This window comes from Chaetodon trifascialis, chromosome 22, assembly GCF_039877785.1.
Source record: "Chaetodon trifascialis isolate fChaTrf1 chromosome 22, fChaTrf1.hap1, whole genome shotgun sequence".
Classification (NCBI taxonomy): Eukaryota; Metazoa; Chordata; class Actinopteri; order Chaetodontiformes; family Chaetodontidae; genus Chaetodon; species Chaetodon trifascialis.
In genome coordinates this window covers 901,487-916,434 of record NC_092077.1, presented here as the reverse complement: position 1 = coordinate 916,434, position 14,948 = coordinate 901,487, and the positions used below count along the sequence as shown (strand labels likewise).

At 40.5% G+C, this 14,948-nt stretch overlaps 1 protein-coding gene across 5 annotated transcripts in view; it reads left to right on the top strand.

Moving 5' to 3' along the window:
- Positions 1-10,809, top strand: part of LOC139350903 (pleckstrin homology domain-containing family A member 5-like) — a 251,205-nt gene extending 240,396 nt beyond the window's left edge. For all 5 annotated transcript variants that reach the window (XM_070992563.1, XM_070992567.1, XM_070992565.1 and 2 more), the window contains one exon: positions 10,220-10,809. In XM_070992563.1, the coding sequence (XP_070848664.1) occupies positions 10,220-10,254 (35 nt within the window). In that variant the 3' untranslated portion in view covers positions 10,255-10,809. The remainder of the gene's footprint in view (positions 1-10,219) is intronic.
- Positions 10,810-14,948: the final 4,139 nt, after the last annotated feature.

The following is a 14,948-nucleotide window of genomic DNA, read 5'->3' as shown; positions in this document are numbered from 1 at the left end:
GATTTGTGCCTGACTCAGCTTGTACTGTAAATAGGGCTGGGCGATATGGCCTAAAATAAAATCTCTAAATTTTTCACAAAAAACTCGAATTACGATTTTTTTCCATTCTTTTTTTCCTACTTTTTAAAGAAGACAATAATTACAAATGACAGAGATCAATCAGAGTTATCAAAAAGGTTTGTTGGTTGTAGCGGTCTTGTTCCCCTCATAAAGAGTGGCATTTCTCCCACTCGGCGGGATGCCTCTGTTTTAGATGCTGGAATAAGTTTGTTGTGCTGCTGCCTTTTGTTCCTATGGGCTTCAGACAAACTTTGCAGCGTGCAGTCACCTGTTCCACATCTGTTGCTGCAAACCCAAACCAGTTCCATACCACTGTGTAATGAGCGTACAGTAGGTGCAGGCGGAGAGGCTAGCAGGATTAGCAGTTAGCGGAGGCTCCGGTTGGTGAGAGTCGATAGGCGGAGAAGTTGGGATTTCACTTAACAGTTTTATTCTATAATATGAAACATCGACCTTACAAAGCCAGGTCTCCACGGCGCTAAACATACATGTGTTGTAAGACGTAGACAGCATGACCAGCACCAACTCATTACTCATTACTCGCTCTCATTAGCGATAGCCATGTTGCTGCTGTGTGTGTATACATTTCTACAAAAGAAACAAAAGGGGATGGCTACGGAAACTCCTGGGGGGCAAAAGGCGCGTCGTAGCAAGAGGAGAAAAACTCAAATTTATTATTTTTTTAAATCGTCCACAGCAAAAATGCGAATTAATCGAAAAAATCGATATATCGCCCAGATAAATTATAAAATTCTACTGTGGACATTGATGAGTTAATTGTTTTTGTGGAACGTTACTGTCTAACTTGCATGTTAGTGAAGTGTTGTTCAGTCATATTTCCAATTGTTCTTTTAACAGTGTTAGTGGGACATGCAGTGTTGGATTTGGTGCAATTTGGACACGCGACACGTTCAAAATTCAACTTTGAATAAACAACCGAACAGTGCTCTGTGCATGTACATTTCAATGAAATGTCTTTGAAATGCCTTTTTTTCTGTCTTTTAGGATGTAAACTCCAATGCACAGAGCAATATGGAAAAGACTGTTATCAGGATCTACATCATCAAACATGAGGGTGCAGATGCTTCCAGTCCACCAGAAGATGTAGGGATCATAGTTGATGGCGTCACCGTGCTCCACGAAAGACCGTGCTCTGTGTGTTTCTTGTGTAGAAACACACAGTGAACACTTCATGTTTTAGCTGCAAAACTTTTCTTTCTTTTTTTTACAATTCTACAAAAACCTTTTGAAGCCTAAATAAAAGCAGTGATTTAATTTTGGTGAAGACAGTGTGTGTGACTCCTTTTTGTTCATGAACATTAGCGTTTTCTATTTAACAGAGGCAGGCACCTTCATAGGCTAAATGAAACAAATGAGTTAGTAAGTAATTTAACTCGATTATTATTTTTTTTTTTTTCCAAGATTATTTTTGGGGGCTTTTTCGCCTTTATTGTGACAGAGATAGCTGAAGACACGACAGGAAAGAGGGCAGAGAGAGGGAATGATATGCAGCAAATGAACTGCAGATGAGAGTTGAACCTGCAGCCACTGCAGAGAATTGACAGCCTCAGTGCATGGGGCACACACCCTACCAACTGAGCTATGGGGCGCCCCTCAATTATGACTTTTCCATCCATCCATCCATTTTCTATGCTGCTCATCCCTTTCAGGGTCGCGAGGGGGCCGGAGCCTATCTCGGCTGTCAACGGGCGAGAGGCGGGTACACCCTGGACCGGTCGCCAGCCGATCGCAGGGCACATACACACAATCATTCATGCTCACACTCACACCTAAGGGCAATTTTACAGTCACCAATCAACCTAATGAGCATGTTTTTGGTCTGTGGGAGGAAGCTGGAGTGCCCGGAGAGAACCCACGCATGCATGGGAAGAACATGCAAACTTCACACAGAAAGGAATCAAACCTGCGACCTTCATGCTGTGAGGCACGCGCACTACCTGCTGCGCCACGGTGCAGCAATTATGACTTTTAATCAGTGATTTTGTATTCTTCTCATAATTCCATCATTAGTTGAACATAGCCATATTAAGTTAGTTGAATGTATGAATAATCCATAAAAATGAACTAATCTGGTTAAGTTATATATACACTATATATATATACTATATATACACTCATGCATAATTCATTTGATTTCATTGAGTCCATTTTAATAAATCAAGTATCTCAGGAGTTACTTAACGCAGTTTCATGGAACCACTTGACATGAGATTTTTAAGTAATTCCAACATTTTATTTTTTTTAGTGCAGGTTCAATTCAATTCAATTCAATTCAATTCAATTCAATTCAATTTTATTTGTATAGCGCCAAATCACAACAGAAGTTGTCTCAGGACACTTTCCATATAGAGCTAGTACAGACCAAGCTCTTTTATCTACAGAGAACCAACAATGCCCCCATGAGCAAGCACTTGGCGACAGTGGCGAGGAAAAACTTCCTTTTAACAGGCAGAAACCTCGGGCAGAACCAAGCTCTGGGTGGGCGGCCATCTGCCTCGACCGGTTGGGTGAGAGAGGGAGAGCAAAAGAGGGAGAATGAGACAGACAGACAGACAGACAGACAGACAGACAGACAGACAGACAGACAGACAGACAGACAGAAATGTAGTCAGAGAGAGAGAGACAGACATGCAGTCACAGTAACAGTGACAGTGACAGTGGATGTAATAACAGTAGTAGTAGTTGCAGTGGATGTCAGGCAGGGCCAAGGCAGGAGACGCAACTGCAATCCACAATCCAGATTCAGCCACTGTGGAACCTGCAAGACGGCCAAGCACAGAGACTCCGGGGGAAGGAGCTGAGTTAGTAACACACCGTGGTAGGACATGAAAGCGTGCAGATGGAGAGGGACAGAAGGACAGAGGAGCTCGGTGTATCTTTGGAGGTCCCCCGACAGTCTAATCCTATAGCAGCATAACTAGGGGCTGGTCCAGGACAAGCCTGAGCCAGCCCTAATTATAAGCTTTATCAAAAAGGAAAGTTTTAAGCCTACTCTTAAATGTAGAGACAGTGTCTGCCTCCTGGACAAAGACTGGAAGGTGGTTCCACAGGAGAGGAGCTTGATAGCTCTTCAAGATAAGAAGGTGCCTGGCCATTTATGGCTTTGTAAGTAAGGAGGAGAATTTTAAATTCTATTCTAAACTTAACAGGGAGCCAGTGCAAAGTGGCTAGTATTGGAGAAATATGATCTCTCTTCCTGGTTTTTGTCAGAACACGTGCTGCAGCGTTCTGGAGCAACTGGAGAATATTCAGCAACGAATTTGGGCAGCCTGATAGTAAGGAATTGCAATAATCCAGTCTTGAAGTTACGAATGCATGGACTAGTTTTTCTGCATCATTTTCAGACAAAATATGCCTGATTTTTGCGATATTACATAGGTGAAAAAAGGCAGTCCTTGAAATTTGTTTTACATGGGAGTGAAAGGACATGTCTTGGTCAAAGATGTCTCCCAGATTATTTACAGTGGTGCTGGAGGCCAGCACAATGCCATCCATAACTGCTATGTCATCAGAAAGTGACTTTCTAAGATGTTTAGGGCCTACTTCTATAACTGCAGTTTTGTCCGAGTTTAGTATGAGAAAATTGCAGGTCATCCAGGTCTTTATGTCATGAAGACATGCTTGTAGTCTAGTTAACTGACTGGTTTCTTCCGGCTTCATTGATAAATATAGCTGGGTATCATCTGCATAGCAATGAAAATTTATTGAGTGCTGATAATCTTACCTAAAGGAAGCATATATAAGGTGAATAGAATTGGTCCAAGCACAGAACCCTGCGGAACTCCATAGCTGACTTTAGTGAGCACAGAGGAGTCGTCATTAACGCGTACAAACTGAGAGTGATCTGACAAGTAGGATTTAAACCAGCTTAGCACAGTTCCCTTAATGCCGATGAAGTGTTCCAGTGTCTGCAATAGGATGCCATGGTCAGTGGTGTCAAATGCAGCACTAAGATCCAATAAGACTGGTACAGAGACAAATCCTTTATCAGATGCAATTAGAAGGTCATTTGTAACTTTAACCAGTGCTGTCTCTGTGCTATGATACACTCTAAATCCTGACTGGAAATCCTCGAATAAACTATTATTGTTTAGAAAGGCGCACAGCTGATTGGCAACTGCTTTCTCGAGAGTTTTTGAGAGAAAGGGAAGGTTGGATATCGGTCTATAGTTGGCTAAAACCCCTGGATCAAGAGTAGGCTTTTTAAGTAGCAGTTTTATCACAGCTACTTTAAAGGACTGTGGTACGTAGCCTGTTGATAAAGACAGATTGATCATGTCTAATGCTGAAGAGTCAATTAGAGGTAATACTTTTTTAGAGAGCTTAGTCGGGATAGGATCTAAAATACAGGTTGATGATTTTGATGATGAAATTATTGAAATTAGTTGGTGAAGGTCGACAGGAGTAAAACAGTCTAAAAGTGCGACAGACTGAGTAACAGTTTCTACGGTTTCTGTGTTTGAGGACAAAACAGTGACAATGAATTCTGTCTCTAATAGTTAGAATTTTATCATTAAAGAAGCTCATGAAGTCATTACTGTTCAGAGCTAAAGGAATACATGGTTCAACAGAATTATGACTCTCTGTCAGCCTGGCTACAGTGCTGACGAGAAACCTGGGATTGTTCTTATTTTCCTCTGTTAGTGCAGAGTAATAGGCTGCCCTGGCACTGCGGAGGGCTTTCCTGTATATTTTAAGACTGTCTAGCCAGGCGAACCGAAATTCTTCCAAATTTGTAGAACGCCATTTCCTTTCTATTTTCCGTGAAGTTTGCTTTAATTTGCGGGTTTGAGGAGTATACCATGGAGCTAACCTCCTCTGTTTAATTTTCTTCTTTTTTAGGGTAGCAACAGAGTCAAGTGTCATACACAATGAACCTGTAGCACGATCAACCAGGTAGTCAATCTGGGAGGGACTAACGTTAGCATAGGAATCCTCTGTTGTATTAAGACATAGCACTGAATTAAATACTGATGGGATCATATCCTTAAATTCAGCTACAGCACTATCAGACAGGAGTCTGGTATAAGAATTTTTGCCTACTGGCTGGTAGTCTGGTAATATGAATTCAAAAGTTATTAAATGATGGTCCGATAAAAAAGGATTCTGTGAGGAGACTATTAAGTCTTCGATTTCAATGCCATATGTCAGAGCAAGGTCGAGGGTGTGGTTAAAACAGTGAGTCGGTTCATGTACATTCTGATGGAAGCTAACTGAGTCTAATACTGAGATAAATGCAGTGCTAAGGCTGTCATTATCAACGTTAACATGTACATTAAAGTCACCTACAATAATTACTTTATCTGCTTTAAGGACTAAACCTGATAGAAACTCCGAGAACTCAGCTATAAATTCGGAATAAGGACCAGGAGAGCGGTATACTATAACAAATAAAACTGGCTGCACTGTTTTCCATTTTTCATGAGAAAGAGTGAGAACAAGGCTTTCAAATGAGTTATAGTCGAGTTTAGGTTTAGGGTTGATCAAAAGGCTTGAGTCAAAAATGGCTGCAACTCCACCTCCTCTGCCGCTGCCTCGAGGAATGTGAGTATTAATATGGCTCGGAGGAGTAGCTTCATTTAGGCTCACATGCTCTTCAGGACACAGCCAGGTTTCAGTCAGACAAAATTAATCAATATTATGGTCTGATATTAACTCATTTACTAGAACAACTTTAGAGGACAGAGATCTGACGTTAAGGAGTCCACATTTAATTCTCCTATCTTGTTGTACTATTGCAGTGGTTGTTTTAATTTTGATTAGATTTTTATGTTTAACTCCTCTTCTCTGTACTTTTGGTTTACTTAGTTTATGTGGTTGGGGGGCAGACACAGTCTCTATGGAGTGTTGGGTGGCGCAGAGAAGCGTGTAGAACTGCAGCTCTGCCTCCTGGTCTCAACTCTGAGTTGTCAGGGGTTAGGTTCATGAATAAAATCGGTCGGATTTCTAGAGATGAGAGCTGCTCCCTCCAAAGTGGGATGGATGCCGTGTCTCCTAATCAGACCAGGTCTTCCCCAGAAAGTCTGCTAATTATCAATGAAGCCCACACCGTTTGCTGGACAGCACCTCGACAGCCAGGGATTGAATGATGACATGCGGCTAAACATGTCATCACTGGTCAGATTTGGCAGGGGTCCAGAGAAAACTACGGAGTCTGACATCTTTTTAGCATATGTACACACCGATTCCACATTAATTTTAGTGACCTCCGATTGGCGTAACCGGGTGTCATTACCGCCGACGTGAATAACAATCTTGCTGTATTTACGCTTATTCTTAGCCAGCAGTTTCAAATTTGATTCGACGTCGCCCGCTCTGGCCCCTGGCAGGCATTTGACTATGGTCGCTGGTGTCGCTAACTTCACTTTTCTCAAAATGGAGCTGCCAATAATCAGAGTTGGTTTCTCAGTGGGTGTGTCGCCGAGTGGGGAGAACCTGTTAGAAACATGAAGTGGTTGGTGGTGACCCGTGGGCTTCAGCTTGGGACTATGTTTCCTTCGAACAGTCACCCAGCCTCCCTGATTTCCCGGCTGCTCGGGAGCTGTCGAGGGACGGCTAGCCGGAGCTGCACTTGCTCGGTCTGCACCGGCTACGGGGGCCTGGCTAACTACAGCTAATGGTTCGGTTTCCATGGTGCGGAGCCGAGCTTCCAATTCACTAAGCCTCGCCTCCAACTCACCAAATAAACTACATTTATTACACGTACCAGTATCACTAAAAGAGGCGGAGGAGTAGCTAAACATGTGACACACCAAGCAGGAGAGAGCTGGAGAGGGACAGAGAGAAGCCATCGCTAGCTGCTAGGCTAAGCTGGTGTAGCTAGCAGAGCAGACAAGCGCGTAGACAAATAAAATTGATAGTCGCTAAATAAACAGACTTATGGGTGCTTGAGCAGAACTAATGTCACTTTAGAGCGCAGATAAAAGGCCGTTGTAACAAAACACAGAGCAAATTACACTCAGAGGAACAAGAGCGACAAACGCACGCTACTCCTAAGGCAGCAACCAGAAACAGGAAGTGAGACGATACGCTTACCTCAGCACGTCAGCACCAGTGTGACCATTGTGCATCCTTAGTGTTTGCATACAGTAAGTCCAGTGTTCTTTTGTCTGTGGTGTGGCATTTAACATACTGGGTGAAAGTGGAGAGCATGGAGGACAGGGACATGTGACTGGTCTCCAGAGATGAGGATTATGGGGGCATGTACACCCTTATCACAATGACATGTGAGAACTCCCACAGGAGACGATATGGCTGAATGCTAACAGCTAGCAGCTCAATATCTCTTGTGCAGGGCTGCTCCTTTACAGTGAGGGCTGCTCCTTTCCGGTTTCATTGATAAATGAAACCGGAAGAAACCAGTCAGTTAACTAGACTACAAGCATGTCTTCATGACATAAAGACCTGGATGACCTGCAATTTTCTGATGCTAAACTCGGACAAAACTGAAGTTATAGTAGTAGGCCCTAAACATCTTAGAAGGTCACTTTCTGATGACATAGCAGTTATGGATGGCATTGCGCTGGCCTCCAGCACCACTGTAAAGAATCTGGGAGTTATCTTTGACCAAGACATGTCCTTTCACTCCCATGTAAAACAAATTTCAAGGACTGCCTTTTTTCACCTACGTAATATCGCAAAAATCAGGCATATTTTGTCTCAAAATGATGCAGAAAAACTAGTCCATGCATTCGTAACTTCCAGGCTGGATTATTGCAATTCTTTACTATCAGGCTGCCCAAATTCGCTGCTGAATATTCTCCAGTTGCTCCAGAACGCTGCAGCACGTGTTCTGACAAAAACCAGGAAGCGAGATCATATTTCTCCAATACTCGCCACTTTGCACTGGCTCCCTGTAAAGTTTAGAATAGAGTTTAAAATTCTCCTCCTTACTTACAAAGCCATAAGTGGCCAGGCACCTTCTTATCTTAAAGAGCTCATAGTACCTTATTGCCCTACTCGAACACTGCGTTCCCAGAATGCAGGTCTACTTATGGTTCCTAAAGTCTCAAAAAGCAGAACAGGAGTCAGAGCATTTAGCTATCAAGCTCCTCTCCTGTGGAACCATCTTCCAGTCTTTGTCCGGGAGGCAGACACTGTCTCTACATTTAAGAGTAGGCTTAAAACTTTCCTTTTTGATAAAGCTTATAGTTAGGGCTGGCTCAGGCTGGTCCTGGACCAGCCCCTAGTTATGCTGCTATAGGATTAGACTGTTGGGGGACATCCAAAGATACACCGAGCTCCTCCGTCCTTCTGTCCCTCTCCATCCGCACGCTCTCATGTCCTACCACGGCGTCTTACTAACTTAGCTCCTTCCCCGGAGTCTCTGTGCTTTGTCGTCTTGCAGGTTCCCATGGACAGTGGCTGAATCTGGATTGTGGATTTCAGCTGCGTCTCCTGCCTTGGCCCTGCCTGACATCCACTGCAACTGCTACTGCTGTTATTACATCCACTGTCACTGTTACTGTGACTGCATGTCTGTCTCTCTGTCTCTGTCTCTCTCTCTCTCTCTCTCTCTCTCTCTCTGACTGCTTTTCTTTCTGTCTGTCTGTCTGTCTGTCTGTCTGTCTGTCTGTCTGTCTGTCTGTCTGTCTGTCTGTCTGTCTGTCTGTCTGTCTGTCTGTCTCACTCTCTCTCTCTTGCTCTTCCTCTCTCACCCAACCGGTCGAGGCAGATGGCCGCCCACCCAGAGTCTGGTTCTGCTCGAGGTTTCTGCCTGTTAAAAGGAAGTTTTTCCTCGCCACTGTCGCCAAGTGCTTGCTCATGGGGGAATTGTTGGTTTCTTTGTAGATAAAAGAGCTTGGTCTGTACCAGCTCTATATGGAAAGTGTCCTGAGACAACTTCTGTTGTGATTTGGCGCTATACAAATAAAATTGAATTGAATTGAATTGAATTGAATTGAATTGAATTGAATGTCCCCTGGGTTACACCATCTATTGTTCACAAACATAGCTACGCTCCCACCCTTCCTCTTACCACACTTCGTCACTCTTTTGTCCACTCTCAGCAGTTGCAATGTAATCCCTCCGGACATTTGTGCACCGTCATTGTACATCCAATAAAGGTGCTTTTTGCCAATAACAGACATCAGAGAGAAATATTAAACAAACCTGTTCCAAAAAAGTTGGGATGCTGTGTATAAAGTAAATAGAAACTGAATGTGATTATTGAATTTGATGCCAGCAACATGTTTACAAAAAGTTGGAACATTGGCCAGGTCTTGTTTTATAGGGAACGCAGTATTGACTTGCCTCCCATTGACGATGTTTGGCCTATTAAAAAAAGGTAAAATACAACAAAGGAGACCCCAAACTGAACTTAAAATCGTACATCAGGCAAGAAAGAGAAAAAACATTGTTATTAATTACACTACCCAACAGTTTTGAAATAGTTAATATGAGCTTTCACCTGCTACAACATTAAAAGGGCACTTATACAGCATACATACATCTGTAATAGTCATCTAATAATATAACACTGGGGTCACACTGTTTTGTAATGTTGTTGTTTTTAACCCCTGTGAGGCACTTTGTATTACTATAAAGTATGAAAAGTGCCATATAAATAAAGTTGATTTGATTTGATTTGATAACACTGAGAGGGGCAATCATGCTGTATATATAAAGGAAAACGAGATAAATAAAGATGAGATTTATAAAGGATTATCTTATTTTATTTCATAGTGAGTACTTTGCCTTTTGACAATTAAAGAACAGTAAATGTTCCTGATAATTGTGTGATACTTTTACTTCCATAAGATTTTGAATGCAGGATTTTAACTGTATTTTTACATTGTTTTATTACTATTACTTAAGTAAACAATCTCAGTACTGCTCTCATCATTGCTTAAAAGCAAAACTCTGTACCTTCAAAGCAGTCTGGCAGTCTAATAGTATCATAAATCCTTGAATACTGCGTTTAAATTTTTAACAACGGCCTGACAATCACAAGTAGTCCTTTGCTATAACTTAATTCATCCCCAAAAGAGGAATAGGTTTTAAATGGTTAAAGCCTGACTTTGTGTTTTCTTGTTGTTGTTTTTGTTGTCATTGAAATGCAACAAGGAAAGTAAAAACTGACTAAACCCACTGAGCATGTACTCATATTTCCATCCTCCATCTCCTCTCCTCCTTGCAGCGCAGACATTCACCTTGGTGACTAGCGACACATGAGTGATGCTGGCCTCAACATCCACACTGACGTCCTGTGAAACCCAAATGTAGCCAGCCTGCACGAGTATGCTCCACGGCTTCCTGCGTTTACAACGGGACAATGGAACTACTTTTATACCACTGTTACATGCCCAATAGGAGATTGAGAAGATGGCAGTCCTGCTTAAAAACTGACAACAAACTGCCATCACATCCAGCCAGAAAGGACAGGCAGATGTACTGTATCTTAGCTGGTGTTCGATCTGTCCGTACTGATATGTCCCAGAGGGCAATGACAATTCCACCAGTCCTATGGAGTCATATTTTGTCCCAAAACATTTCTGTGTAAAAATTACATTATGAAATGGTTTAATTATTAAACAAAAATAAAATATATTGTCCATTTGACCTGAAATACACCTGGGCAAGCACAGAAATGTTCTTTAGAGTTGTAAAATACATCTGCCTCTATAGAGGATTAGCCACATTCTTAAGTACAACAATCCCTTTTTCTTTGTTCTGAATGACTCTCCAACTGTGTCGTAACAGGCAGCCTTGCAAGGTCTATAATTCAAAAGGAAGCGGTGGACCAAGAAACATTGCTAACTCAAATATGAACTGATTTTTTAAACTACTTGATCTAGTCATCCCTCCAGTCAAAAAATAGGTCATAGTTTAATAAGGAGTGTTTATTGAACAGAGCTGGAGCAACGACTCTTTAAGCCACCTTTGTGTCTGTTTTGTGTCTTTTCAGAATGGTGGAACTTGTTTAAAAATGTTTGTAGGGTTTTTATTGTCTATGTATTCAGTAGAGTTTTAAGGGTGTTAAGGGTATGTTTCCCGAACACAAATGCTGTTTGGCAGGAACACCCTGCTCCATGTTCACAATAACACAGATGAACACCTCTTGGCTCCCCAGTGCCACCACAGTCTGATCTGTGGGCTGCACGAGCAGCTTGGATGAATTGTGTCTACACGGGAGACATAGCTCAACATCATGTTAGCAGAGCAGCAGCTTGTGTTCCGTGTCTCCACAGGATGCATTCAGGCACAGCATTGAATGTAGGACATCTGTGTTTTGGCAATGCTCATAACGTAGCTCTATCCTACCACCTCAATGATCTCTCTCCAACAATTCTGTCTTTGGTGTGTATTGTAGTCTTGATGAGATGAACTGTACAAATGGGGAGAACACTTTCAGAAAGTCTCTCCTTGTGGTCTTGCACTCAGTTGTGCATATGAGAAAGACAGTTTCAGACACTGCTAATTCAGTTTTGGAGAAGAATGACAGCCTTTTAGACTTACCTTTATCCTTTTATCCAGTCAGGGTGAACAAAATGGAGCAAAAAGGGTAAACTGTCAGTCCTGTTGTGTCTTTTGTTGCTGCTGTAGTTCATACTTTTATAACTATAAATATATAGAGTTTAAACCATTTCACAATCTTCACTGTATGTACAACTTGTTTTGGAGGTAATATAGCTCAATGAAAATGTTTTGCCAAATACATAGACACATCAATATACAGATGTTTTGATATCCTACTAAGTATTAAAGTAATCTTAACATAATAGTTATTAGAATATTCCACTGATCTGGAGGAGGGGATATTAACTGTTACTGAGTTGCCAGAGTGGAGGTGACTGTATGCCTGTATATAGGAGCACTTGAGAAGTCTCACCGCAGATTGGCTAAGCACCAAAACTCGACACACATGCAGTGCTTTACTTTAACCCTGAAGTGACCACCGATGCTCTTAGATTTTAATCTCCTTTTGATTCTTTGTGTAGATTTAAGACCAGAGCCACACTTATTGTGCTATTATCACATTTTTTGCACCTGCCACACAACAGAATGTCCTTGGATACATATACGTATGTATGTGTGTGTGTGATATATATATATATATATATATATATATATATATATATATATATATATATATATATATATATATATATATATATATATATATATATATATATATATATATATATATATATATATATATATATATACACACACACACACACACACACACACACATATACATATACATATATATATCACACACATGTGTATATATGTATGTATTTGTATATATACATATACACATATATTAGCAGGTTTTTACTTCAACAAGGTGCCACTTCATGCTGCTGTTTTTTTCTCTCTCTTTTTTGACAGAACAAAGTATTTTGCAGAAGTTGTGTCTCTTTTTGTTCCTGTCTGTTTGGTGTACATTACTTAGAAGATATACAGTAAAGAGTCCGAGGACATGACACACATTTGACATTTTGCATTTGAATCTGTCCTCAGTGGTGATGAATCAGAGAATAGCACATGTACAAAGCAATAAGTAGGACTTTGGAGCTCCAAGATATAAAATTAATTTAAAAGAGCTGTATAAACTGTATGAAAAAAAAAGAAACAAAAAAAAAACAAGATAGCATAATTTATGTATACAAAAAAGAAGAACAAATATAACTATAAGAGGTTATTATTAATATTATTAGGGTCAATTTTCAAAAAGTTCATACTCCATCTGTTTTATATCATGTGAAATAAATGTTGAAGTTCTTAAAACATGTTTGTCTTTTTGCCTGTTTTGTTTTGCTCTTAATATTCAATTTCAATTCAATTCAATTCAATTTTTATTTGTATAGCGCCAAATCAACAGAAGTTGTCTCAGGACACTTTCCATACAGAGATGGTACAGGCCAAGCTCTTTTATCTACAGAGACCCAACAATTCCCCCATGAGCAAGCACTTGGCGACAGTGATGAGGAAAAACTTCCTTTTAACAGGCAGAGACCTCAGGCAGAACCAGGCTCTGGGTGGGTGGCCATCTGCCTCGACCGGTTGAGTCAGAGAGAGGGAGCAAGAGAGAAAGACAGACAGAAATGCAGTCAGAGAGAAAGAGAGAGAGATAGAGAGACAGACCTGCAGTCACAGTAACAGTGACAGTGGATGTAATAACAGTAGTTGCAGTTGCAGTGGATGTCAGGCAGGGCCAAGGCAGGAGACGCAGCTGCAATCCACAATCCAGATTCAGCCACTGTGGAACCTCTGTGGAACCTTTAGATCTAGTTCTCTAATCTTTTCTGTCCATCTACCTGACCAGCTTGGACTAAATCAGAATCAGAATCAGAATCAGAATCAGAATCAGAAAAAGTTAATGCCAAGTACGATTTTACACATACCAGGAATTTGTTTTGGTGAAGTTGGTGCATGACAAATCTTCTAAAAATAAGCTATTAAAAAGTAAAAAATATAACAATAAGAATATATATATACAGTCTGTTTTTTTCCAGAATAAAAAGAGCAGTACAGCTGGCAGTGATACAGTAAAATAACAGGGAAACCTGTTTAAACTTGTGACTCCTTAAAATGAATACAAGTGTACTTGAGACCCCACATCACAATAATAATTGTGCCTTTGTACAGCACTGAGTTGCGTAAAATGGGTCAAAGTGCAACCACTGCACTTAAAGCCTGCACCTTCCACTGATCTGGTACATGACACTGATCAAAAAGCAAACAACAAATATGAAAAACAAGATATTGGTAATGAAAATGTGAGAAATTGTAGAAAATGACTGAGCATGACTGAAATGTTTCAGTTAGATGAAAGCTCTGAAAAAAAAACTTGCAAGTGGATCTTGAGTTTTGATTGTTTTATCAACTATTATTGAAATCAATAACAAATTTTTAAGCCAATATGTGCAAACGGTCTTAAATGACAATGAAGCCAATGAAGAGCAAATGAAAAAAAGTTAATCAGTAAATCTAGAGATTGTTTTGGCGAAAATTAATTAAAAAAAAATAAATAAATAAAATCTGCTGAATTGTTGTTGGCCTGCAAAGAAAATACATATTTTACTTACTATCTTGATAATAGTAACTAATAAATATACAGTGGGAACTATTTTGTATTCCACTATACCTGAAATTTCATCATTACATAAGGCACTTTTGGCCGTCTTTACACAGAAGTAGGTCTTCATTTCATTGAAAAATACGGTAAACATGGTTTACACAGTGCGTGGACCGAATTGTGGTTTAAGACAAGAACGGCTGCGGCACGGTCATAAACAAGGGTACAGCGGGCTGATGAAGTGGGAGGAAGGCAGGAATATGCGCCATGCAGAACCATGCCATGAAAGAACGTACCTTTTCAGCATTCTCTGGTTAGGATCGTTTTTCTGTTTGACGGAACACGTGTAGCTCTGAGACCACAATGCCGAAGATCGTGTATGTTTAGAACGATGACTCACTCGGTTTTTTTTTTGTTTTTTTGTTGTTGTTTTTTTTTGGGGGGGGCCCTGCTCGTCTTAGCGGTGGTATATTTTACCCATCTTTTCATAATTTACGTCCTCGATTTTCAATGCGTCATATGACATATTCCATCAATGTCAAGAGAACTGAATACAAAAGGAAAGCAAATACTTAGATTAACATTAACTTAGGTTAATCTTAATAAATTCCAAGAGACAATCAAGACTTGATATACTTGATATAGATATTAATATGCATTAATGAGATATTTGTTACACATATCAATATGTTCATGGTAGCAATAGATAGAAGATTTTTTGCTTCTGTTGGTCAATAAAATGTCTTCATTTCAGGTTGTAAACTAACGTTACATTAAAAGCCTTAAGTTGAATGAATGATTCAGGCATGGCCGTTTTCAGACGCATTTAATTCAATGCCAT